Raw genomic sequence first — 27,244 nt, forward strand, 5'->3', positions numbered from 1 at the left:
TTCCTGATGCACAAAGAAGACAAGGGATCCAGGTCCTTTGGGTGGCATGGTAATGGGAATCAACTATCATTCACATCTTCGAACCAAATATTTTTCACAGCCAAGCAGTTAGTCATTGGCCCCCAGAGGTGGGGGCCTGGCTTGGATAGAGTTTGAAAGGGTGAGAAGATAGTGAAGAGATGGGGTCCTGTCCATGCATTCCATCTTTTGTGGGTGCAATGTTAAACAAGGAAAGCTGAAAGAGACGGATCCTACAATCACATGTCAATGTCACACAAGCACACGCACAGTGTTGATAGCAGCAGTACTGATGATATTTAGGAGTGAGAGAGAGCTGAAGGATGGGGGGGGGGTTCCTGTCTTTTTGTGACGGGACGATTCCACAATTGCCAAACCTGGAAATAAAGCTAGTTTGACACTCGGTTTCCTCACCTTTCTTTGCTGGTATAAATCGACTTCCCCAAGGGTGCTTTTGCACTCAAGGCCCTGGCCTTGGTCCGATGTAATGGTGGTTTTGCTTTTTCATTTACTTGCTTTTCCTCCTTTGGGGTCTCTCTCTCTGAATTCAATATATATATGCATTTGTTTGCCACGAGATTCCCCCATGGTACCTCTCTCCTTGATTTTGTTACCATTAGTGCATCGCTCATTTCATACGTATAGTCCTGTTGATTAACGGATATAGACACAATGATTAGAGCTATGGAGACCCTGTTTCTTATCCATATCAGGAAACTTTGAATTGTGATTGGACAGCTCTTTTACGTCTTTGACAGAAGCAGTACCCTTCTTTTTGACATCAAGCCCCCAGCTTTCTCCTCCCAAGGTACGGGAATTTTCATTAATCCCCTTGTTGAGTATGCTTTGGTTCGGATCAAAATACTACCATAATTGGTTTGACAAATAAAAACAAATATACTGCTTAATAAATATCGTATCATGGATCCTAGTTTTATGATTGATTCAATCATGTGAAATTGTTGTACGATGGATTATTGGGTTCTTCGTCAAATTTTCTACTATAGTATTATATATTATCTTTTTATTCAAAACTTATCATATAATGTTAGCCAAGTTAATCGAAAAGGACTAGCATATTTCAATGCCTCATACATGTTGAGTCGAACTTTACTATAAAAATTTTAATTATAGAATAAGTGACGCATTTTTAATGAAATTGATAGCTTGAAATAAATCATTAAGGGTGTTATTTTTATGCACACATTTCATGAATTTAATATTCTTACAGATTCTGTTAGTTAAATTTTATGTAAATATTAGTCTGTTTCTTTAAGACGAGTCCTTCCATAAACATAATCATGTTCATGTTTTTCAATATTAAGAATCAAAATTTTGCTTGAAGGATAGTCATTATTGTATATTTTAATATTGTACCTATTATTTCAAACCGGATTAGAACAAATTTTTCTTCGTTCTGTTCCATAGACCTGATCCTAGCATAAAGTTTGACCAGTTTTTACCATGCCTCAGCATTAAGTTTTAGCAGATGCAATAAAGAGCCATAATTACATGAAGCAGCAATTGCTCGTCTTTGCCAATGATAATATGGAGCTAGGTTTGGTTGATAATAGATTGTCAGTCTTTGGTGATATGCATGGGAGGGAGGCACTGGCAAGGAAACCATTAGCATTGCCCATATTATTGTAAAGGGTTCTTTGTGAAGGGAAAGAAGTGTTGTAAATAAGAAAAAAGGATATATTGAAAAATAATGGAAAGGAAGATTGAAACAATTACTGAAATACTATGTGTTGTGGTAAGTGAAAAAAAAAAATGAATAATAGAGTAATGATTGAGGATAAGTAAAGAATAGATAAGCGGTAGAAAAAGTTAATTAAGAAGCATTAAGTAGAAACGTGTTCGAGAAAGAAGCCCTAGGTGAAAATGTTATAGCCTAGAAAAGTGATTTCAAACGAATTATGAAGCACTTTATAAATAGTGTCAGAAGTAACGGTTACTCAAAAATAAGTTTTAACACATGTAATAAATAATGTTATTAAGAAGAGTTTTAATGTTGAGTAACCTAACCGTCATCTTTCAAAAAAAATATTAAGTAATCGTTATTGAACTTTAATGTTGAGTAATGATTAAATATCTTATTGAAATAATGGGTTTTATGACTATTAATAGTAGAAGGTAAAGCGAAAAGGTATATAGGAAATGCTACATGAGAATAAGTTAAAGAGATAAAAATGTACGTGAATAGGTGTGAGAGAAAAAGGTGTATGTGAACAGATACAAGAGAACAAAGTAACGGTGAGAGAGAAAAATATTTGTACTTCAAGAAAATGGTAAAAGGAAAACTTATTAATTATTTTCATATCTGAGCCATCAAGTCAAACTCTTTAGAACATCTCAATATGAAAGTAACTCATGAACTCTGTACTTATTCTGAGTTATTTTCATTACTATTCTTATAAAGTGGTTATTCTGTGCAAAGTAGTTGTTCTATTTGAATCAATTGTTCCACATAAACTATGTTTTATTTATTCTAGTTGTTTTGTATGAAATAATGTTTCAGTTGTGCTGCAAGAAGTAGTGTTTCACTTATTTTAATCATTTTGATTATTCTCTGTACAATATTACACTGTGAAATCATTTTAAAAAGAATACGTTAGTGGCCAGAAAAAACTATTTACACATGTGAGCTTATAGCGAGTAATATAGAAGTGATTGTAGGCTTGTGGCTTATACCTTTCTAGAAGTAAATATTTTTGCAGACTCCCTCATCAAATTTGGTGTTGATAAAATTGAAATGTCTTATGCATGATAATAGAATGAAGTGGATTTTGATGATATTTGTTTATTGTCTTTTTAAGACTGTTACAGTACATATTTTAACCTTCATTCGTACATTTACATTTGATTATTTTGATGAAGATTATAATGATGTATCAATTTGGAAAGTAGTGGAAAAGATGAGATAAAAATTGGCTGCCAAGAAATTTTGCCAACGAAGTCGTTGTAGTATAGTGGTGAGTATTCCCGCCTGTCACGCGGGCGACCCGGGTTCGATCCCCGGCAACGGCGAAGGCTTTCTTTTTCCTTTTAAAAAATATTTTTATTGATCGAAAATAATTTTTTTTTTTCGGAGAGTGGAGGGAAATACAGCATTTCGTGACTTCAGTTCCCGCCATCAAAACCATCTCTCTGAATCCCTGTTACTTAGCCATTCTCTCTCTCTCTCTCTGTAATTTTGCTTTCTACTAATTTCTTTGAATGGCGAAAACTAAAGAAGGAGAAGAAGTAGCGAAATCAGACGGTCTGGAGATCATCTCCATCGGATCCCTTTACAAAGGCCCCTGGGACAAGAAGTATTGGAGCTCCTCTAGGGTACGTTGTGTTTTTTTTACTTTCTTTTTATTATCTCTCCTTTTAATTCGATGTTGAATGATCTCGTTTACGTTTTGTTTGGCTCGGTTACATAATTTGGATTTTCTATTGTTACGAGCGAAGACTGGAAGTTAAAAAATGAAGAGTGAGATATAATTCGAGAATTTTTCTCATGAAAAATTTGAATTATGACTAAATTAACATTTTTAAACTCTAGTGATTATTCATATATTTTTGAAATTATCTGTTTAAATGCAATTGAGTAGATATTTTCAAGCTCACAATTTATATATGCCTTATCAACTAAAGAAAACCAATGAACTCTTATTGATTGCCGATATAAGTAATATTTTTATGCCAATTATGCTGTGAAAATGTAAACGAAATATTGGAAGTTCTAATCGCATATCCTAAAAGGTTTTGGCAATAAGAAAAAAACTGAACTAATAGCTGAAGATTGAAGAAAAAGGATTAAAAACGTGTAACTGTAATAGGAAAGTTTAGTTTCAAAAGGCTACATAATTTAGTTTAGGAGAAGTGAATTGTGAGAAAAATAGAATAGAGGACGTACCACTTAAGCAGTTCAATGACTATTTTAAATGGAAAAGCTATATTTATTTATTTATTTTCAAGTTGAATTAGCTTAAAATGAATTGAACTTTGTTTACTGAAGGGATAAATAGTTAGCAAAATTTGTGTTGAACTAATAAGCTTATTGGAGGATATGGGGTACCTCATTGTAATATCATTATGTTGGTATGAGCTTCTGTTTCATTTAAGTGGTTTAATCTTGTTGATCTGTAGGGTAAAGATCGATATCCTTATCCTGTGGGATATCAAGCTGTTCGGGCTCACAATGGAATCACTTATAAGACGGAAATTCATGAAGGTCCTAAAGGGCCTTTATTTGTGGTGAGTAGGCAGACTTAAAGTTTTTAGCTTGCACTTGCATCTTCTTTTCCAGTGTTACTTTTCTCAGTCGGTTTACTAAAGTATAAGTGTGCCTCTATCTGTATGCAGATCTCTTGTGATGGACAATCGTGTTCTGGACAAACTCCAGACATTGCATGGGAGAAATTTCAGAAGACAGGTTGCCCACATTTGAAGATATGGCATGGAAAGAGATTCTCATGCAGGATAGATGGTGTGGAGGTATACCTTGCTGCTTCCTTAGCAGTTGGAAGTTGCATTTTGTTTTCCTCTCCTTTTTTGGTTAATGAGATTGCTGTTAAAAAATTAAATATGGATAATTGTGGCTTTGCTGATATTGCCTTTATGTTCTTCTTTTTAATCTGGATGACAATTCATCTCTACCTTTCCTTGTTTTAGAACTCTCTTCTGTCAAATCCATGCACTATATTTGTTGATGGTCTGAACCTCCTTGGTCTCTAGAGGGAAAATTTATTTCAGAGGAGATATTTCCAAATTAAAACATAATAATCTAGGGGCTGCTCTGGAGACTATTCAAACTTTAGCCAAAGTGATGAGAATGTGTGAGCATGTGGAATCCTTGGAGTTACTGTCTTTATCTGTCATCTATACCTTAAAGACTAATCTCAGAGACCCTTAGATTGAGAGTAATAAACATGATCAAGCTCTGATGTCAAGGTGAAGCGGTATGATACAGAGCATATCAGGTGAGCTTTTTTCTTTGGCAGATTTTTGTCTGGGTGGCTCAGGTTATTGTATTCTTTGCAACCTATGCCATAAAAGTGCTCTACAGAATTATTTTACAGATATTGATGTCAATTATATGCATGCATTTCATATACATGTTTTAAACCTTTTGCTTGTTCTTGGCTGTTTTTTGTTCTTTGTGGCGCTTCTTTGGACTACTTGATTCTGCGCTGTGTTTTACTTGCCCAATGGTCAGAAAATCCATTTCCTGTATCATTATATTCTTATTTTTCCTTAAATTTGGATAGGGAAAACCATAGATGAATGCATAGAGTAAACTCCTTTTTTCTTTGCATGTAACATGCAGTTTTTTGGATTCAAAAATCCATTAATCCAAAGGTTACTTCGGGAATTGGTGGCAAATGTCAATGGAACAGCAGAAAGGAGTTTGTTATCTTCCAGATTCTGCAATGGGGCTTCTATAATGGAACATGACAATCGGAGCTCAAGTATCTGTACTCCTCCTGATTTACTACCATACTTGGCCAGATCACAGATCAGGAAAAAAAGAAGTACAAGGTGTGAAATAATGCAAAACAAGAATGGGCCTGGCCTTAAACGACCCCGATCTAAGGACCTGACTTGTGATGCCGAGGCTTCAAATTTAGTACAAGGGAATCGGGTGAATCCTAAACATGGGTTTCCTCACACTGCTTCAAAAGAAGAAAATGAAAAACTTTCAGTAGCATCAGTAGTGCACTCAAAATCAGTGGGGGAAGATAATAACTACTCTTCAGCCAAAGATGGGTTTCAATTGAAATCTGTTGATTTCTCAGATCATCATGGGGAGAAAGAAGTCAAGAGCAAGTTCGTTAGTTCCCAAAATGCAAAATCCACTAGGGTAGCTAACAGCACATCTAAAGAGGTAAGACTGGTTATTACATCTTTCTGTCATTTTAGTCCATTTCCTTTAGAAGAAAATGATGCCTTTTAATTCTCATACATGTTTCTTCTGTCTTCTTGCAAAATTTAGGTGCTTATAGCTTGCATTAGTCTTACCAGCTGAGAGCTATGCTCTTAGAAGCTATTTCACCAAAATTATCATCCTCTTCCCTTTCGGGGAAAATTTATTTTAAATCATTGTTTTATAGTCAGTTGGTACAATATTAGAAGCATTCTTCACTTCTTACAGTTGGATAGGTCAGGAGATACTGAACTGGAAGGATTCGTTTTTCCGGTAAAAACCAATGCCAAAGCTGGAGATTCGCCAGTTCCAAATGACTCCCTGGGCATCAATGATGTCCATCTTTTTGCACCTGATACTTTGGATTTTGCGGAAGGTATTTCTTCTTTGCAGTATTTACGGTACATTGTTACCCAGGTTCCTTTTCAATTGTTGATAATTTATCATTCTGAGCTTCCAATATTTAGTAGTTGACCACAATATCAATGCAGATGATTGTACAAATCTTGCTTCAAGTGCAAGGGATACAACTAGCAGTGTGAAAGAAGAGTTAACTTCTGCTAATGTAGTCATTTCTGATGGCTTGGTGACTGAGTCTCATCAAGAAGATGAAGTAGGAACAGCTAATTCAAATACAGGTTCTGAAAAAAGTGATTCTGATTCAGTCAGTCAGGAAATGGCTAAGTTGATGATGACGGTTTTACTTCCTCAAGCTATTCCTTTACTTAAGGAGTCTTCAAAGAAGAAAAGGGAAATTATTAACCCATACAAAGTGTTGCCCCATGTGGTGAATTCTCGAGTGAACAACATTGAAACTAACCATTTGTTGAATCTTCCATCTTCTGGTACAGGCAATCTTGAAACATTTGCATTTTTCTATGAACATGTTATTCTTTGGCATGTAGTATCGAACACCTTTAGTCCCAATACTTTGTAGCTTCATGCTAATCTTTTTCTTGCCTCTCGATCATAAGTTTTTTCTGCTAAACTTGTAGCCATCATCCTAACTGAGGAAGCACATGCAGAACAGGACAGGAGAATGCATACCCAAAGTATAGACCATGGTTCAGTTGTGCCAAATCTTGAACATGTGAACTCTGTTATTCTTGACAGTTTTGAGGATGATCAGGGAGGGGATCATGTAGCTAAGCAAGCTGTATCGTTTTCCAAAAGTGTGGAGGTTGATCAAACTAGTTTCAATAAAGACACATATCATTCCAATATTCAGGAACAGCTTGTTAGTATCAATGTGAAGCAGGAAACATCAGATTGTTGCGATGAGATCTCTGAAAACCAAGATACAATCTGCCATAAGGAAGTAAACATGGCTTTAAATAAAAAGCCTCACGGGAGTGACATAACGATGTCTGAGTCTGCTTCAGGGCATGTGTCTCTAATCATGAAAGCTTTCTCTGAAGATATCCAGGGTGTTTGTGTAAATTTGGATGAAAACTCAGCAGATATTGAAAACCATTCTATGGAAAAGAAGCCCAAGAATGCACTTAATTGTGCTAAAGGTAATGACATTCATCCAGCCTTTCTTGAAAATTCAGCTGTCAATTTTCTTGTAAGTACCCACAGGGCAAGCAAGTATTTCCTGAATTGATTGACAAGATATCAGTATGGCTCAGAATGAAAGGTCTTAGTTTCCTACTAGCCTGCTGTCAACCTATAATTAATTTTAAATTTACCTTCATAGTTAGAAACTATGTCACTCAGAACGGAGCTTATATTGTCCAATGTTGTGAAAGTATGGCTGTAGGAGCTGTAAATCATGCAATTTACTTATATCTGATTGTCAGTTTACAAAATTTAGATATCTTGCACTCATGATAATTTTATTCTTTCTGTCTCAGTTAATCGTGATTTTTATGATTTTCAACTTGATGCAAATAATCATGTTTCTGCAGCTGTAGATACAAATGATAATAATCCAAGTGGCATTGGAAGTCCTGTGCAATTATCAGGGAAGGACATAAGTGCTGACACCAGGACTCCTAAAACGAACTCTTCCTATCAAGCCCAGCATAAAGTATATACTAGAAAGAAAGTCTCAAAACAAGCTTATTCAACTAGAAAATACACTGGTCCTCTCTCTGAAAGTATCATATACAGAAATACTGGAGATGATTATGCCCCTAATGTATCTGCTACAACAGGAATTTCACTTGTTTCAAAGAGTTGTCACTCTTCTGATGAAAAACCATGCAATAGAGATATCTGTGATGCTACAGACATGCTTGAAGGACAGTCGTATGGACTGCCTGTGGAGAAAACTACTACAAATTGCAAACCTGAAATGAGTAATATGCCACCTGTTCTATCTAATCGAAATCAAAAGTTGGTTTGTGCCTCTAAAGCAAAGGATGCATCATACTTACTTGTTCCATCTGTTTCACTTGAAAGGGGATTTCAAGAAAACTGTCACAAGGAGAGGCTTGAGCATAGAAGCACTGTAGAAAATGGCTGTCCTGCTTCATGTCAAAATCAGGTTACTAGTGTTTTTGACACGAACAGATCTAAAGCAAGGGAAGTTCAAGGTAGTTCAGATGTCAACCATTGCAGGGATGTAGAGCTTAATTGTGATCTAAGGGGCATTGTCAACCTTGTAGGAAGCTATTTCCATCCTTTGCCTATTTCATCAGTATGGCTGTGTACAAAAGGAAATGAAATCCACATTTGTGTTTTATGTGGTCTTCTAGTAGATAAGGACAGAACCTTGTTCCTCTACAGGGTATCTATTGAAGAACCAAGTATAGGATGCCCTTCTTTTGTTGGTTACACATCAGTAACATTGACATTTTCAGAAGTAAGCTTTGGTGGGCGGATATGTTGTAATTCTTCAGCCATTTTTATTGTACTTATTGATTCCTTGACTTTGTTGCTTACCTGGTCAGTGATAAAATTTGTGACATTTTTTCTGTGCTTTCCTAGATTGATTCAGAAAGATGTGGCTTACAATTCACCCCAGATGGGCAATGCCTTGTTTTACTTGACGGTATTAAAACACCTTATTGCAGGTTGATTGTTTCTTCGAGTTTCTATCATGTTAAAACAGATTTGAAACAACAGTAATATTATATTAATATCTGATTTCTTTTCTTAGGGAAGGGATAATAGATTGTATCTGCTCAATATGTTCTTCAGGCTGCTCTAATGAGAATGGAGTAAAAATTGTGCAAGTAAATCATGGTTATGTTTCTTTGGTTGCAAAATTGGAAACAGTTGAAAGTGTGCAATGTATATTGGTTTGTGAAAATAACTATCTTGTTGCTGCTGGAACGAGTGGGAGACTGCATCTTTGGGTCATGAATTCAACATGGAGGTGAATGTCTTCCCTTTCTCTCTATCTAATATAACAACCTCTTCATTATCATAGCGGATGGTATGATCTTTGTTTTGTTCTGCAAAATGCTTAGTTTGTGGTTTTCAGCAGCAGATTCATATTGTAGCACTGAATTCAGCTGTTGTAAGGGAATGTTTGCTTTATATAATTTGAAGATAACCTTACTTTCTCCCTTTTCCTTCTACCCTCTCGAAACATGTTTTCTTGCTTAATTATTGTTATTGAAGCGTGCAAGTTTACCTGTCTTCCTTCTCCACTTTTTGCAGTGCATGGACAGAAGAATTTATTCTACCAGCTGGTGACTGCTTATCTCCTTGTGTAGTGGAATTGAAGAGAATTCCAAAGTGTGCTCGTCTGGTGATTGGGCATAATGGTATTGGGGAATTTGTTGTATGGTATGTAGCCTTCTGTGTAAAATCGTTTTCTTTTATATTTATTTGGTGATCCTGAGTGTATATTATCTGTAATTGCTGGGTAACATTGTGGAAATATTAATTTATTAATAGGCACTCCGTTTTTTGTATCCTTTCGTGCATCATTTTGTGCATAAGGCTCCAGAGGGATTTTCTTGTATTTGCCTCTCCGCATAAAATCTGATTAGTTACTGATAGAAAACATGTTTTATTTCTCAGGGATATTTTGAAAAGGCTCATTCTCTCAAGATTTTCTGCTTCTGGCAATCCAATTAAGCAATTCTTACCAATCAGTTTATTCAGTTGGCAGCCTGTTTTCAGCTATGCTGATATGAATGGACGCATTGATGAAATCTTCACGACAACAAAAATTTTGTTTTCTGAACATAAGGACTGTTTTTTTCCTCCATTGGAGGGGGAAGATATTGCTCTCTGGCTTCTTCTCTCGACTGTTTCTGATTTTGAGGATCAGTACGAACGTTTACCTAGTAATTGCCAAGCCAATCCAGCCAGATCATGGAGGCTAGCTTTACTGGTCAAGGATAGGGTGATCTTGGGGAGTACACTGGATCCAAGGTACTCTAAAGTTCTATTTCTGTATCTTAAATCTAGATTGGGCTTTTGCACTCGTAATGAAAGAGACATACTGTTCATGGAAATGGTATCATTCTATTGTGTTTTTTTAAGGCAGTAAGTAACTTGTTTTCTGGTAAAAGATAATATTTTTCTTTGATGCATGCCAATCCATATTTGGATCTATGAAAATTTTCATTTTATTTCCTCCAATTTATGTTTCCCTTCTCTGTCTGTAGTAACCAAAAAAATTTGGGAACTGCTCATCCTAAATTGTAGAATATACTTTTGATCTCCTTAGGCTATCCTGTTTCCCTAAATTATCTTATTACTCATTGTGGAGGTATATGCAACCAAGTGAAGATAGGTTGTGAAACAAAACAGTATACTATTTCGTGTGCCTTTTCAAGGAAACCTAATCTACTGGATTACGTACCAAGGTGATCATTTATGTGAGAGTGCATTGGGTACTTGCAGCTGTTTTATGTGGTGTTTGGGTTTCTATAAAGAAAGGAAGAAACAGATTGCTACTGTATCAATTTTATTTAAGCTGGCTAAGTATACACTTGAGAAAAGAAGTTTCTGAGACTTAGCAAGTAAATGTGTCAAAAAATAATTGATGAACTTTACTGTGCAGGGCTGCTGCAATTGGTGCATCATTTGATCACGGGATCATTGGAAGAGATGATGGGCTAGTGTATATGTGGGAATTGTCCACAGGAACTAGACTTGGTGTTTTGCATCATTTCAAAGGTATGACTGAATTTGCTTTCGTAACTCCTCAACCGAGAAAGTGGAATTTGTTTCTGTTATTGTGAATTGAAAGAAGGGGAGCACTCATCTGACAAATAGCATCTTTCCTCCTTGGACATTTTAGACCCATGGTTAAAACAGCAGAATTTTTACTTAAAAAACTTTATCTGATATAATTCTATTTAGAGAAAGTAGAAATAAATTGTCTCGCAAAATCACTTGATTGCCCAAATACAGGAAACACATCCTCTCATCTCTTGTCTTGCTTAGATTAGATCTTGAAGCCACTTTTTGTGTTCATCCATCTGCCGTTTCATAAAATTCAAATACTTTTAACAGTATTTGTTGTCTTAGTGATAACAATGCACGTGCATCTAATTGCTTCCATGCCCTTCTTTTTAAATGTTAGCTATTAAAGTAAAACTCCTTGATGGGCTCACTTAGTAGTTTGTGGTTTTTGGAACGTGTGGTTCCTTGATAAGGTATTAAAGCTTTTTTGATCTAGCAGTTCCAACTTTCGAGTTTGAATTTTGGCTTTTACTATTCTTCCTTTTTACGGGCCAATGGTTGTACTGCTGAAGGCGACAGCCTCTTCCTGTTCATAAAGTCCTCATCCCTAGTGAAGGCTGGATTCCATCTTAGGTTCTTGATATAATCACGAAAGGGACTTTTACCAGCCATGCTAGTTGACACCTTTGGCTGTCTTTTCTTTATCCTCTTTAATTAGATTTAAACGAGATATGTAATATGCCTGTACTTGATCCACATGGCCAAGGCAAGGGACTTACGTCCAAGGGAGCAATGTTAGAGATCAAAATTAAACTCATTCATGAACCTTCACCATACAGCCTAAGCTATTAGTTGCTTGGTCCTTTGACATTCAGGTTTCGATTATAATGAACATAGGAGAACCTCTGGCTCGGTTGTGATGAATTTCGATGGACTATAAGCTTTCATACTTAAGCTTTGCTTCAATATTATGCGTACATAGCTGATTTTCGACTGTGATATGGTGATCAGGTGGCAGTGTTTCATGTATTGCAACTGATGATTTGAGGCCAGATGTCGTAGCCGTAGCTGCTGATGATGGCCAGCTGCTGATTTATCTACACAGCCAAGAGAACTTTGCAAAATAAGTAAGACACTAATAGCAAATAAGCTATTTGGTCTCTTCCATGGCTTCTTCTCAGTGCTTCAATATGTAACTGTGCAGTTAATACTCATTACAACTCACTCATTCTGCTGGGTCACATACACATTTTATATATGGATTTAGCAATATAACAAATGTTTGTTTCAGCTGGAATGAATTATACCCATGTTGAAAATGCCTAGATCTGGTTTTTACTGTTTTTCGTTTTGCTAAACGATATGCTCGAGTTGTTGCATCACTATGATTAAGTTGCCGGAAGTTTAGACCCACATGGCGATGTGGAGGCTGATGTGTATTTTTTGGCCATTTTAGGTGCTGATTGGGATTTCTCTTTGCCATTGATCGTGCTGGAACCAGTGACTGTCAAACATAAGGCTATGCTAATCCAGACACATAAAACAGATGTGCGGTGAAAGATAAAGATAGTTGTTTTCCTTTTTTAAATCACGTTCAAATAAAATAGATCTAATTCAATTCTTACAAATATAAATTAGAATTAGCTACCAAAAAAAAAAAGCATATACCTACAGACATACATATATTATTAAAGTAAGTTTTTACTTATCAACCAATTAAAACTTCTTAGGAGCTTATTAAGTGGTTAATTGCTTGACGTTTATTCATCAATTAGACCTTTAAGCATTATTTTTTTTTAAAAATGATATTATAAAATTATTCTTATTAACTACATATAAAATAAAAATGTGAGATATATATATATATATATATATATGTACTTAATTAAACAAACTGATATATGATTAAATAATAGATTTAAATTATTTTAGTATCATGTAATTGGTAAAATCATACATGAATTTTGTAATAAAAAATATATCGATTAACTATTGTGATAATAAACCGAGAACTATAAATTTTCAGGTTGTCGGGCACGTAATTTTTTTATGGCAAGGAATGAATTGCTGCAGTGTTTTGAAGTGTAGTCCTTTTTGCTTTTTCGATTCCTTGACTGTTTCTTTGGCATGCCTCCATTCATTCCTTGCGTCAAATCTTGATTCATTAGGCTTTAAATTAGAGGATCTGAAAAAGTTGTGCTGCATCTGATCAGTAGATCCAAATGATTCAGAGAAAAAGAAAGGGAATGGGGAAAACAAGATCTGAAACATTCTTGGGTGTGTGGCTATTGACTTCAAACTGTTACAAAAAGTTACAGCCCGGACATGACAGGACAAAATATAATTAAGTTAGATCACAGGGACCAGCCATTGATGAAAACAGTGGGCCTCTAACGTTCTCTCTTTGCCTTATTCATTCAATGCAGGGCAATCGTGCCCCACTCCCGCTCTTCACGAGAACAAAAAAGTGTTGGAAATCTTCTATCAACTTCTTAACTTTTGCCCAAAAGATAATTGAATTTCAGAATGTTTTCAGGTTCAAATTTCAAATCCCACTCCAGAAGGTAATCATCTCAGACCAAATACACCTTTGAATGATCACAAAATAATGAGAGACAGATTTTCAGATTCAAATTCTATGCCTTATTGTATTAAACTTGGAGGTAAGACGAGATGCATTAATCCAAAAAAAAAGGAACTGCCATAAAACAATCCAAAATGTGAAAAATACCAAATGATAGTAATGATAATAATCCAAGTTTGTGACCGTATCTAAAGACAAGAAGCCACTAATTCAAAAACTTTCTACTTAGAGCTGCCATTGGGTGTCTTTGCTGCAGGTTTTCCTCCAGGAGAGTTGACCTCATCCCAAGCTTCAATCCATGTAACCATGGCATCGGCTAGCTTAAGGAAGTAGGGATCCACTTCGCCCAGCTTTGTCTTGACCTGATCGGCAAGCGCAAGGTAACATTTCTGCACAGTGGTGCAATCCTTAGGGAGGACAACAGACTGGAAGAATGGGATTGCTTTTTCTTGCCAAAAGATGCCATTGTACTCCTTTTTGAGGTTAACAAAAGGGTTGCTGGCTTTGCTGTGCCATATGTAGGGTAGACCAGTCTTGACTCCCAGTCCCAAATGGTCACATATAACCTGCACATTCAGAGACACACATGATTAAATACAAGAAAATCAGAGGTTAGCAATGAATTTCATAGTAACATTTTGTATTGTCACATGTTCTGAGGTTAGCAATGAATTTTATAGTAACATTTTGTATTTTCACATGTTCTAACTCTATCTGTCATATTGTCATGTATAGACAACATGTCTGACAAAAATACCTAACTTGATTTCAGTATATAAAAATCCATAGCTTACTGTTATCATGAAACGAAGATAATGCTTGGACACAAAGGATTGGATGAGAAACAGTTCACTGAAACAGAATGATAGGGGAGACCACATGATGGAAACAAAGATGCAGAAAGAACAGTACCTTCATGCACCAGCCAGCCCACATATCATCATACCGTCCAATTGGCTGTCCATCACCCATGAGTCCAAAGTACATTGCAGGTCCGATGAGTTCGCGGTCAAATGCCAGATTCATACCGCACATTGGGAACAGAGTTCCCTTGGGAACTGTCATGACTGCATCAACATACCTTGAAACACAGAAACAAGTAATGAACAACTATACCCAAACCAAGTTCAAATGACCATTTACTCGGTTACATTCCCCAAGGTGAGATGCATATACCTAGTATTTCTCTCAAGAGGCTTGACAAGCTGGGTTGGTGCATCATAGTCAGGGATGTTGAGCCACAAGCCATGCGAAACCGCGGTAGGGGCACCCTCTCGGAGACTGAAGGGGTAACCACGGACAAAGTCTGCACCTTCCCTGTATGGATCATAGAGTGTGTTGAAGAAATGTGGGGTGGATGGCGTTAGGAGGTTCTTAATGTGCTGCTCAAGCGCATTGATATCTTTCCCAGACGGATCTTTGGCAACCTAAACATCAAAACCAGAAGATGTTAAAAATTGAAACTGTTGAAATTTTCAAAGGAAGAAACAATCTAAGAGAACCTAAAGGAAGTAATGAAAGGTTCTACAAAACAAGCTAAATAACATAAAAAGAGCAAAATCAAAGAATAATTCAAATCATCATCTATCTGATTAGATCTATAATGTACAATTACATTACTCAAACTTTAGGTATAACAATAACATAAATCAACAGATTGCAAATCTAATATGCTAACACAAACAACCAAATCAACAGTTAATTGTCAGCACTAATATCATTATCTAACAGCAAATGCAAGCAATGACAGAGGAAAACAACCAACAATCCAACAAATTACTCTGAATTCAGCCACATTCACCAATAAATTAATATGCTATGAAGAATTAAAGCTATCTTTCTTTCCCTTGTTCAGTGATAAACAAGACCAAGAAATAAAAATAAAACAAAATAAAAGCCAAAGTTATTCCTTACCTTCCCCTGTTTTTTCCCATAAACCAAACAAAGAACAGAGTAAAAAGAAAACACTACATCATTTTAAAGGGAATTAAAAACCCAAAAAGGAGAAAGCTTTAAGAAAAGGGTAGTAGAGCAACATACAAAGCAATCATCATCAATGGTGAAGATGTATTTTTTCTTGGAAACAAGGTAACCGAAGCATCTACAAGCAGAGTCCTTGAAGGAAATGCAAGAAGCTTTTGGACCCAAAATCCTATTGATATCGTTCCTGTTATAGAGCTCATAGTCAAAGCCATTGGGAACCCTGATGGTCTTTGAAGGGTCACCGTCTTGGACGATGATCAGATGGTATTTCTCGAAAAAGGGTCTCCACATCTCCAAAAAGTCAAGGTTTCTAATGGTGGGAATGACAATGTCGAGTTCATCTTTTAAGAGGGGTGTGGGTTTGGCTGAAGAAGTTGCCATGGAAGACAGATAGAGAGACAGAGACAGAGATGGAGAGGGAAACGGAGTCAAAAGAAGAAGAAGAGCCAAGGAGTTCAACTTGAACGACTAAGGCGGAGATATGTCCCTCTCTATAAAAAGAAGATATTTTTATTTTTATTTTCTTTTTTTTATTTTTTATTAGTCAAGAAATTACACCATTGGATACATCCTTCACGTTTTGATTACTGTGAATTTAGGTTCTTTAACCTCTTAAGCATTATCTCTAATATGATTTGTTGGGGTGGTTTAATGATTTCAGTCAAAAAAGGAAGTCTATTATTTTATCTTATGTTAGTACACCTAAGAAAGTTAGAATTCAGTTTTTTTTAACAGGGAAAGTTTTTATTGCTATAATTATTTGGTAACCATACAACCATTCTTCCATATAGATTCATTAAAATCTAATGGTTGTTACCTTTATTTAATAAATGAAATTCAATTCAAAAAAAAAAAAAGTCTCGATGATTAAAATATCGCAACATAAAAATCTCGATAATGAATTTTAAAGATGGGAAGAAATTGTTTACTAGAAAGGAAAATATTACTTCTTACTATGTAATTCAAGACTTAAAAGTGAGTGTTATATCTTCCTTTTTTTTTGTTCTTGAGTTTTATTAAAAATATTTTCGATGTGTATATATATATATATATATATCAATCAAGATTAATTGTAGGGTTTTTTTTTTAAATCTTAAAGGATAAAAAGATCTCAAAAAATCAATAAAAATATGAGTGTTTCTTTATGAATAATAAAGATAGAATACAGTCTAATTGTCTTTAATAATTTTGCATAATTAATCCACAATTTTCTAGATAGTTTCCACTTGGTTTTGATTTGTAAGGCAATGGTTGGCCCCGTCTCTTCCTCTATGGGCCAATGGGTTCAATATTTTCAACAGGAGATGCATGGGTCTAGTTGCCTTTTCTTAAACTTCCAAGTACACTGCTTAAAATTGTTATTAGTTTCTTCTAATCCTTTATTCTCTAATCAAAATTCCCCCCTCTTTTTTAAAGTAATATTTTCACCCAAATAATTGGTTGGATACAAGTAGAAAACATGTGATTACGGTGAATTTGCATCAAGAAAAATCAAAATGTATTCATTGAAATCACGATATTAAACAGTAATATGAAACAAATTTCAAATTATTATTAGTGTATTTGATTCAATAATCCGTAGTCCAATCATTGGATTGAAAAATAGAAAGTAATGACTGGGAGGCTTGACATGGTACAAGGAAGAAAGAAAGAAGATAAAAGAGTTACAGAAGATTCTGACAGATTAATGAAAAATTAACATGGCTCCCAACATGAACCTGATAATCCGAACATGACAGGTTTTGGTAGTTTCATTTTGTCAGAGTGGAATACGCAAAAAAAAAAAAAAAGGGTTAAAAAATTAATTAAAAAATGGAGCAAAAGAGATTCTTCCCTTGATAGGAACGTGGCTGGACAGCCACAGGAAGGTCATGGGTTACATGTATTTTTCACGTTCGCAGCCTGTTAACAGTTAAAATGATACATTAACAATGTGACATGTTGAAGCCTCCCCTAAACGTTTTTGCGAAGCACATGGCACAGGCTGCCTTCCCCTTGCTTTTCTATTGTTTTCACATGAAAAGTATCCAACCAAAAATGGGTTAATCCTCCCAACACAAACATATCTGACTTTGTGGCTGAAGAGGGCTTCTTCCAGGCCCAGGTTCAAGTAGCAGCTGCTTTCCTTTTCAGCTTCCTATATCATTTCAGCCTAGCTCAGCTTTACATCCCATTGTCCCAGATGATGCTGAGTCTTCCCACAGTTGTCAGTCTTAGCAGTAATATCCAAAATTGTGATTCGATTCATTCATAAATCCATGCTATATCTTCATTTCTTTAGCGGTAATGTTTGTTTGAAAATGTTCAGTACTTTGATACCCTAATGTGCAGTCCCTTGGGTGCTTCGACTCTTGGGAATTGCTGGATTTCATTTGTACCAGCTTCCTCCCACCTGCAGGGAAAAAACCATTTCCATCTAGTCAGTGCATTTGTTTTGGGCCAAGCAGGGGGAAAACTCTTAATGAGCTACTGTACCCAACCTGTAACTGGTAACAAAATAGTGAAGGAAAGTAGAAATTTGGATGATGCCCAATTCCTTTCCAGGACACAGCCTGCTGCCTCCTCCAAATAGGAAGCAGTAGTTGTGAGACTCCAAGTTCTTATCCTGCAGTTCCGTTCTGTTAATATTTTCATGTAATTGGAGGCTCAAAAAGCAGTAAAATGACCTATGGGATACTTCCAAGTTTGTAGTTGCTCTCACCAGCCATCTCCATGGATTGAAGGTTAAAGGCTCTGGATAAAGGAATGGATCATAGTTAATTTCCCTTGTGTAAACGTATATTCTCCACCCTTTGGGAATGGTAAATCCTGACAAAGCACAATGCAAAGTGTTAGATACTCGCACCACATTTTGAATCTTGTACCTTATCCCGCAACACAAGAAAGATTCTGGCTGTGTGGCAAAAACCTGAAAAAACTGCACAAAGGAAAAGTAGCCACTTTGAAGCTCAGAGTTCCTTTGAACATACCGTTTACTTCCATATCTTCTGTTGTCTTCCTCAATACCCCATTAACAATTGTAGCTAACCTTGAGGTTTCAAAAATTACCTGCATAGAAAAGAGATTGATTAAGCTTTAGTAAACAATAGATTAGCTGTAGAACATATCAGAAGCTGGTGGCAAGACTCAGATATTGCTCACAGCACGAGTAAAACTCATAGACTTGTAATCATTCCAGTCGATTGCCTCCCCTGGCTTTTTCTTTTCTCGGATACTGACATGCTCTTCCTATGCAAGTAGAAGGGTACCAGGATCATCAAAACCATAATAAAGAAAACACTAAGAATTCAAGCAAACGGAACTGTCACTCACTCTTAGTTCTTGAAGGGCTTTAGGATGATCATGGAGATACTTGATGGCCATCATTGAAGTAGTCGAGACAGTTTCATAACCCGAGTACATGATAGTAATTATTTGATCAATTATCTCCTTGTCGCTGAGATTGTACTTTGAGTCTTTGCAATCTAGAAGGCGGTGAAGCATGTCATCGTAGACTGTCGAAAGGGCCCTTCTCTCCTCCATAATCCGTTTCAACATCTTGATGATTCTTCTCCTTCCCTGATAGAATCACCATTGAACACTGGGATCGAACTCCTTTATAAAAGATCATATAGAAATGTTTACAGGGCATTATTTAGTCTTCCAACGGTATACCTGGATCCCATGATGGTAATTGGTCCCTGGAATGTTTATGGGCAGTGATAGCGTTCCTACTAATAACTTATCAAAGTCTGGTTTGAAAATCTCATATAACGAAGTTGATTCCTTTTCAAGAATTTGCTTGAAGGATATGGACAACGCCATCTAACAGAGTAATTCCAAAAAAAAGATAAAGAGTTAAGCATACTGTTTGATACCTGGGTAAACTTTTTTCTCTTAAAATCTTAATCTTATAGCAGTGTCTTGTGAACATTTCTGATCTTTATTAACCATTTTTGTTTTTACTTAGGCGTTTAGGCATAATCATAGTCAATGTCAAACCTCATGAGAGTTTTCATCTTCTTTTCACTCATAAACTGTACTTTCCCTATGGTTGAAACAGTCTAACTATAAGGAAAGAGCAATGATGGCAGATTAAGACTCATGAACCAAAAGCCATTAAATGCTTAACAACTAATAGAAACAAACAGTTTTTGCACTGTGCTTCTGCTTCATTTACATCTAAAACTTCTTTCTCTTCTATTTCCTGTTAAAAGTTGTGCTTATTATATGCAAACCTCATTGGTTCTTTCTTGGATGTCGATAGTACTTTCTCCATTCCAGTTCTCAAGGAAAGATCTCATAAGCTTGTCAATTTTTGGGAGCAGCTCGTCTTTGATCACGAGAGGGCCAATGAGAGACAGCAATGACCCTCTTATGCGCTTGTGAGCAGAACCATGCACGGCTGCAATGTTGCATTTCCCTAGTATATCAAGCATGGATTGAGGGTAGCCAGGTACAAGCCCTTTTCCTTCATTCATAAGGATGTATCTGTTGAGCTCAGGATCCATGGAAACAACAGTTGGACACCCCAGTATGTGAGTCTTGAATAAACTTCCATACCTGTCAAAACAAATGTGAGAGATTTGCAAGGAGGAAACATGGTTTTCTTCTTCTTCTTCTGGTTTTTTTTTTTTTAATTTGGCTTTACAATTTGAAGACAAATAACTAGAAGCTCCATTAGAACTGTGTTCTTGTCAGAGATTTAACTCTATTTGTCTCATGCAGCTTTATAGAGGAATGATTTTTAGTGGTTAGAGTCTCATTGTTAATCCATTCCAAACACATCCAAGGGACATTGGTCTTGCCTCTGATATGCAATCACCTTTTTATGATTGTTTCCATGCAAAGATACCGTATGCAACAAAATGGAAAGATCCACAAACCATGTCATGCTCATTGTTGTTATCTGATGACTTTCTGAAACAAGAAAAAGGAAGCTTCCCAGTTAACAAAAGGGCTGACCGAAGCTAAACTATTCTTCCGTTTTCATGCTATCTTTTAGTTGAAACGATCAAAAAACAGAACTTGCTACACTTAAAACAAAAAGAGGAAGCAGAAAAGTCACATTTACAAGTCAACCAACTTGAGAGAAAGAGGGGGAGAGTGTGCGGGGTGAGCAGAAGAAAGCTTACCTTGCTCTCTGCTTTTTCATGAAATTTGGTCCATGTTTGAGGAACTCTGTAGTCTCACCAAAAACCGGCCAACCCATAGTCCCTGGAGGCAAGCCTTTTCTTCTACTATATCTTATCTCATTCCATTTCAACATAGCAAAGCAGGTACAGAACCCCAAAGCAAGCCAACAAGCCACTACCACCACCAAGAATGCCATTGATGCTCCCAAGAAAACCTCAAGAGGAGTGCTGCAAAATGGTATGGCTTGTTCAGGCTTTTAAGAATGCAAGAGGTATGTGCCTTGACAACTACAACAGAGTTGAGGCAAGAGAGAGACAAAAGGGCAATTCCTAAATCGGCCAAAACCATACACCCACCTAATAAGCCCCTACTATTATGAATAGCTGAGTGTAGTAATAAATGTAATAATAAAGACTACAAACTTTAATCTTAAACAGAGAACCACTGCAGTCTTAATTGCAGTATCTTTTGCCTCAAAAATATGGTCAAAGATGTAACTTGTTAATACATTTGAAATGTATTTAGAGAGTTGCAATGCCCCATGGACTAAACTTAGACACAGAGTCAATACATCTGAGTACATCATACAAGATTGCATAGACAACTTTGCAATCAACAAAATCATGTTTTTCTGTATGAATTCTGATTAATTCTAATTCAAAATTCACTAACGTGGAGTTGCTAATGGGGATTTTATGCCAGCTATTTGGCAGGGTTCCACTCAATCACTTGGAACACAATTTAACCTGAGGATGTCATGACGTGACTCCAAATATAAAAAAAGGCCCCAATTAAAGTTGTTGGGGGTTTGAGTCGAAGGCTAAATGACAGGAAATCATATTGGAGTTCAAAGTGTTGAATGCTACGTTGACTAGTGCATACCAATCGATTTATCTGTTACATGACATATAACAGGGGACAAAGACCCTTAATACCTTTGGAAAAATACTGTGAGAGAGTGAAAGATAGTTTTGTTTTGCCTTTTCAACTCTGCTGCTGCAAAAAGTTTGAAATGCTATGGTCCTTGCAGCATTGTTGTAATGTGCCTAAAGGAATATCATGAACTGGCAAAAGAGAGTTCATAGAAATGGGTGCCAAGAAACTAGACAGGAACTACCTTTGGCAAATCAGTAACTGTATTATTGACTTTTGGACTATGCTCTTGATAAATATCTTACCAAAGTAGTTTTTTAAATCGACTGATAAATTACCTGTCAGTGTTTTAATACCCCATGAAACCCTTAAACCTTCATTAAATTCCTTGAAGGATAAACAAAATGATATGTATGTTTACCTCTACTTGATCTCCGCAGCCCCAGCAACAAAATTCAATAAGCCTTCAAGCTCAAGGTACAAATTCCAGTAGATGTTGCACGGTAAAGAAAAACATGTAAATTTAGCAGGTACCACAAGCCAGTTAAAGAGTCAATGACTTTTCTTCAAACCATTGATGACATTCAAGCATTAGAAACTTATTTTCATGTATCAAATCATAACTTGTACACAAAAACAATGTCAAACATGAGGAAAACGAAAAAGATAGCTAGTGCTTTACACACTTTGTTTTGGGTTAGGAGACAAAAAAGAAAGGTTTTCTAGATCCTTAGGACTAGCAAATGGCCAATTTAGACCCTCCCACAAAGTTTGAACCAAAGGGAGGAGCAAGGGGCATCCAATGCAACAATAGCACCTATTTTTTTTCTGTACCAGTGAAATTCCGAGAAGAGAGCACCCCATAGTTTTTCCATTGTTGAATGATGTGGGATGGTTCATGATTGATGCTCAATTTGACTTGGTTCACAACAAGCCGCAAAGAGTGGGTGGATGGGTTTTACATGCAGGGCCAAACTGCAAGGCCGTGTGGGTAAATGTCAGCCAGTCCCCACGTGCAATTGTTTTTATTCTCTACTTTGATGTGATTTATCATTTGCCTCTGCCCCTCTGCCCCTCTGCCCTTCCTCCCATTCTGCTACTATAACTGATTGCTCCTGTTTCTCTTTCCCCATCCATCTTAACTTTTCCCTTCCTTCACAACCCTTTCTTTTTCATAGTTTATCTTGGACCAAACCAAGAAATTCTTTAGTTTGGTTTCTTCAAATGTGGAAAGAACATGTTCTTTTGGTATCAAAAACATATTGTCAACCCCTAGTATAGTACGTAGGAGATTTATAGCATTTTCCTTCATCCACTCTGCATTAATCCAATTATGTTGAGAAAGAAAGCTGAAAAGCCCTGTAATCTGGATCTGGAGTTTTCTTAACATGGTTTTGGTGGAGCTAGCTCTAATAAAAACGATACAGGTTAAGCTTTGTAAAGAAATTATCATAGACAAAACCACGAAAATGGTGGGGTGGGGTGGGGTTGGGGGGGAATCTCTTGCTTTACAGTCAATAATAACCCATGGTGTAATATAAGCAAAACGAAGCATGCTTCCTGTCCAAGTCATATAGATAAAGGAAATCACCTAGTTCCTTTGTCCCTTTTTTTAATGCTAGATCCTAATAGACTTCGTAAATTTATACTCTTGAGATTGATAGCATGTGATAGATACTTCCTAATAGCACCTCACATGCTTCATTTAAGACACAAAGAATGAATAGACTACCCATGGTAGTTTTCAGAGTTTGGTTGAACATTAAGTCCTAGAATAACAAGACTGAAGCTCTGACTGAGTTTTTAAATATACAGTCTTTTCTTTTCCTTTGTTTTCTTTTGTGCTAAAGATCTTTTTCTTCTTACAAGGTCTGCCATGTTTTGGAACCCCCACCAATCCTTTAGTCAAAGTATTATATCCCATTGGACTGATCTGCTAAGCTGTGCTACCCAGAGTCAAAATTCGACTCAGTTCACATATTTCTTTATTTCTTTCTCCTCAAGTTGAACTTTCGGTTAAACTCTTGAGCCCTTGAGCCAAATTGGCAAAATCAGTAGGACATTGCTATTCTAGGAGTCTAGCTTATGCAATGATATATTGACACAAGCCAAAGAAATTAGATAATTTCAAATCCTCATGTGATTAGCTGCAAAACCAAGTTCTGAAGCTTTTGAATGGTTGTCTAAACAAGTGACCATTCCTCCTTGTCAGGCTTGAATTTTAATGAATAATGCAACTTATGAATTTGGCACATAAAGTATAAACACTATCTGTGGTGCTCATCTATAAATTTAAACCTCTGCATCATCTATCAATGCAACAACTTTTCTACAGTTCACACCACAATTTCCAGTTTCTGATAAGTTGTTACAAAATGCATAGTCCATCTGCCTTAAGGAGAGCATGTTGCTGATGATGATCCGGGCTGCATGCCAAAAATGTGAAAACAATTAAAAAGTGCTTTTTTTCTCTTAGGATGATATATGCACAATCAGACCATAAATTACAGTAAATGAGAGGTACAGGCCTATAGCTATCTGTTAGCCCCAAATTAAGATCTGAAGCAATTGCTGGTAACTATAGTTAAGGAGGGTGGCAATTGGTAATTGGTTTGGGTTTGGGCTGCAATATTTCATGCGGCACTTTTTTACATGATTTGCTCAAGGTAGAACTAACCTTTGGGCTTAAAAGCTCATAAACTGGTTGCTTCTTGAGCTTTAAAGCCTGCATAAAGCAGGCCAGTAACAAAAAAAGTAGGAGTCTTACTAATGTGAAGAATGAGTTATGATCTTGTTCCAACAAAAATGGATTTGGGGCACAAAATTAGGTCTCTTATCAGCTAAAGCTGACTTAATAGTGGAGCAGACAACTTTTATGTTCAGCACATGCTATGCTAGTTTTAACTTATTTGCTGCACTCGGCAGATAATGCTTCCTCATACCAGCTTCCTGTTATGTTGCTCAGACTTGGGTACAATTGTCAGGTGAAACAGGTGTGTCCATAGCCTCATACTTATATCCATTTTGAGGCATCTGCTATGTGTCCAATAAGGAAAATGAATAGCTGAAAACAACATGGGTCACCTGTTTACTATGTGTGTACGCTACCCTAAGAAAAGGCCTCTGTACTTCAGTGCTAGTTCAATACACATGTGACTTCTGAAAAATTAGAAGAAAAAAGAGAAATACTGATCTTACCACGCATGAATGGACGTCATCACAGCCACACAACAGCTTGCCATTCAATTTGTCAACAGCTTGAAACACTCCTCCTCCATCACTTCTCTGCAGCAATAATCCCAAGCAAACATTTCATTTCAATTGAGATGAATATCCCTGATGCAAAACAATGGAACTGCTCATCTAAGAGCAAGATACCTAGGGTAAAATACGTACCTTATAATAGTTAACTGCGACAAAGTTAGCCCACCGACTGCCTGCTGCCCCATAGCATGAATCCAGCATACTAACAACCACTGCTGAATTGTCTTCACAAGTCATCCCTTTGATTGGAATTGAGTGGAAGTGATTTACCAAAACCAGAGATTTAGTTTTGTCATTAAGTGGTGCTGACTCTCCCCGGTTACCACATTCTCCTGTATGCTCCCCATCATCCCCATCTGAAATTAATGTTAAGATCTAATTTAGACACAAATTCTCTAATAAGTTAACTGATGAACTGAGGTAGTGGTATTACATTGATTTTCAACCATGTAGTTCCACTGATATGCTATTCCTTCACTTTCTTGCTTAGACTTCTTTGAAGTGAAGACAACCAGCCTTTGGTTGTTTGCAACCATATCCTTCACTAATGGCCAATCTTGACCATTTTGAGGCATGCTTGAGACTGGAAACCAATACTTCATTAAACCCGAATCTTTGAAAACTTTTGATAACCCATTTGGGGTCTCCACATAGTCTTCTAGGATCAGTGTCACAATTTCTGATGGATTTGCAGATAAAAAGGCCTCTACTTCCTTGAATGTGTCAATGGCAAGCCCCTATAAAGAAACATATACTTGTCACTACCCTATTTTCCATTCTCCAAACAATTACCAAAATTCAATTGAATTTCTGTTTCTACTCCAAGACGATGCAAATTGGAAATGTAAATGGTGTTTTCTGCTTAAAACAATGGGATCTGAATTACTTACAAACGCAGTATAATCATGGCACTTCCCTTCAAAAGAATGGCACAGCCATATGTCTTCTTTAAAATCATATGTATCCAGCATCAATGCTCGAACTCCATTCTGTAAAATGTAACAGTTTGTAAAAGAAATCAATCAGCTAGAGGTGAATTCCGGAATACAGGAACAGGATTACTCCGCACAAAAGAAAGGGTGCTTACATTTAACTGCTGTGTTACAGTGTCTTCCTGATTAGTAAAGGTAATTCGGATTCCAGTATGAAGCGGTTCTGCTTTGTTGGCAAAGGAATTGTGAGTCGTCAGAAACGCATATTTGTTGAATGGTAAAGAATCGTTCTGCCAGAAACATGACATCACAGTAAAAACAACAAACAAATTCATGATCTTGCCTGTTAAAAATAATGGCCATCAAAAACAGTGATGGGCAACAAGAACTGAATTATGTAATTCAAGGAACATAAAGAGACAACGATATAAACGTTACCACAAGCTTGAATTGGTTTGTAGTTGCTGATCGGATACATCTTGAGCCATCAAATGCTTCAGAACAAGAAAAACAAGACAGCCCCGGTTGGCAGTCTCCATCAGATGAACATTCATCCAGGAGCTACAATAAAGAAAAAAAAAAAACAAACATCATTAAGATCAAAGATGACTTAAAAGACTACAAAAACCAAACCAAAGTACAACTACAACTAAAAAATTGCGGATAATTTAGTAACCTTGCATTGCCCATTAGAGCAAGCAGAAGTAATAGTATTAGTAACAGCAAAACAGAGAAAAACTGAAACCAGGAGCATGGGCACGTTTCTTGGGAGACCCATTGTCCAGAAAAACTGAAAGAGAAAAAGGGTATATTTGGGGTATTGGAGGAGGAATATAAATTGATGGTGGGTTTTGGAACTATGACAAAAAATCTATGGAGATATTGCCTCTAAAAATGGAGGCTAAGGAAAGGAAGGAAACGCCTTGTCATGGAAAATTCAGGGGAAAACATGCAGTGAAACTGGCACTGAATCTAGTCCTAAATGACACAATTGGAAAGTGTGCTGTCACATTTCTGTCGTTCATAATTTCATGCTCAAAACAGATTGGAACAGAATCCATTTGTCTTCCTCCCTGCCCACTTTACCATTTTTGTTCAGAACTAAAGCAAATCCCATTGGCCTTTATATAACAATTAGAGTGGGATTAAAATGTCTTAAACTAGACTTAGGACATTAAATATACTATTCATATATTTATATAAAAATATATTATAAATAATCTATCGAAGTTATCGAATAAATTATCCTTCTTAATAAAAAAATTGACACAAATTAATCGAATTCAACTAATTTCGATCAATTAATTCGACATAAATTGATTAATATTCATTAAATAAGTAGTGTAAAAAAAATTCAATGGATATTTTTTTTCTATTTCAAAATAATTATTTAATATTACAAAGTACTCTAAATAGTAGTAACTATTATTACTTTTTGCCACGTAGCATTAAGTAATTGACCTCGAA

General features: G+C 36.3%; 4 protein-coding genes and 1 non-coding gene across 5 annotated transcripts; 2 read left to right on the plus strand and 3 right to left on the minus strand.

Annotated features, from left to right (window-relative positions):
- Nucleotides 1-2,976: 2,976 nt before the first annotated feature.
- Nucleotides 2,977-3,048, plus strand: TRNAD-GUC (transfer RNA aspartic acid (anticodon GUC)). Its single transcript has one exon. It is a non-coding gene; the product is annotated as a tRNA-Asp (tRNA).
- A 74-nt stretch (nt 3,049-3,122) lies between these two features.
- LOC18610217 (DNA binding protein) lies at nt 3,123-12,644 on the plus strand. Its single transcript, XM_007045746.3, has 15 exons — nt 3,123-3,351; nt 4,156-4,263; nt 4,372-4,503; nt 5,336-5,893; nt 6,161-6,308; nt 6,424-6,777; nt 6,928-7,449; nt 7,843-8,741; nt 8,867-8,952; nt 9,039-9,257; nt 9,545-9,673; nt 9,911-10,267; nt 10,902-11,017; nt 12,038-12,153; nt 12,483-12,644. Exons 1-14 carry the CDS (start codon nt 3,238-3,240, stop codon nt 12,151-12,153), a joined length of 3,858 nt encoding a protein of 1,285 aa, XP_007045808.3. The 5' UTR covers nt 3,123-3,237; the 3' UTR covers nt 12,483-12,644.
- A 1,002-nt stretch (nt 12,645-13,646) lies between these two features.
- LOC18610218 (putative UDP-arabinopyranose mutase 2) lies at nt 13,647-16,051 on the minus strand. Its single transcript, XM_007045748.3, has 4 exons — nt 15,651-16,051; nt 14,787-15,037; nt 14,523-14,691; nt 13,647-14,176 (listed from the first exon to the last, which is right to left on the minus strand). The coding sequence occupies exons 1-4, from the start codon at nt 15,972-15,974 to the stop codon at nt 13,832-13,834; spliced, it is 1,089 nt and encodes a 362-aa protein (XP_007045810.3). The 5' UTR covers nt 15,975-16,051; the 3' UTR covers nt 13,647-13,831.
- A 1,846-nt stretch (nt 16,052-17,897) lies between these two features.
- LOC18610219 (cytochrome P450 85A-like) lies at nt 17,898-20,904 on the minus strand. Its single transcript, XM_007045749.3, has 9 exons — nt 20,708-20,904; nt 19,811-20,135; nt 19,248-19,397; nt 18,906-19,151; nt 18,735-18,821; nt 18,563-18,641; nt 18,295-18,401; nt 18,074-18,198; nt 17,898-17,985 (listed from the first exon to the last, which is right to left on the minus strand). Exons 1-9 carry the CDS (start codon nt 20,902-20,904, stop codon nt 17,898-17,900), a joined length of 1,404 nt encoding a protein of 467 aa, XP_007045811.3.
- A 2,794-nt stretch (nt 20,905-23,698) lies between these two features.
- LOC18610220 (PI-PLC X domain-containing protein At5g67130-like) lies at nt 23,699-26,855 on the minus strand. Its single transcript, XM_007045750.3, has 8 exons — nt 26,454-26,855; nt 26,216-26,338; nt 25,933-26,067; nt 25,736-25,834; nt 25,279-25,582; nt 24,978-25,201; nt 24,780-24,866; nt 23,699-24,007 (listed from the first exon to the last, which is right to left on the minus strand). The coding sequence occupies exons 1-8, from the start codon at nt 26,553-26,555 to the stop codon at nt 23,975-23,977; spliced, it is 1,107 nt and encodes a 368-aa protein (XP_007045812.3). The 5' UTR covers nt 26,556-26,855; the 3' UTR covers nt 23,699-23,974.
- Nucleotides 26,856-27,244: the final 389 nt, after the last annotated feature.

The sequence above is a fragment of the Theobroma cacao genome, chromosome 2, assembly GCF_053813885.1.
Source record: "Theobroma cacao isolate CCN51 chromosome 2, ASM5381388v1, whole genome shotgun sequence".
In the NCBI taxonomy this organism is placed as follows: Eukaryota; Viridiplantae; Streptophyta; class Magnoliopsida; order Malvales; family Malvaceae; genus Theobroma; species Theobroma cacao.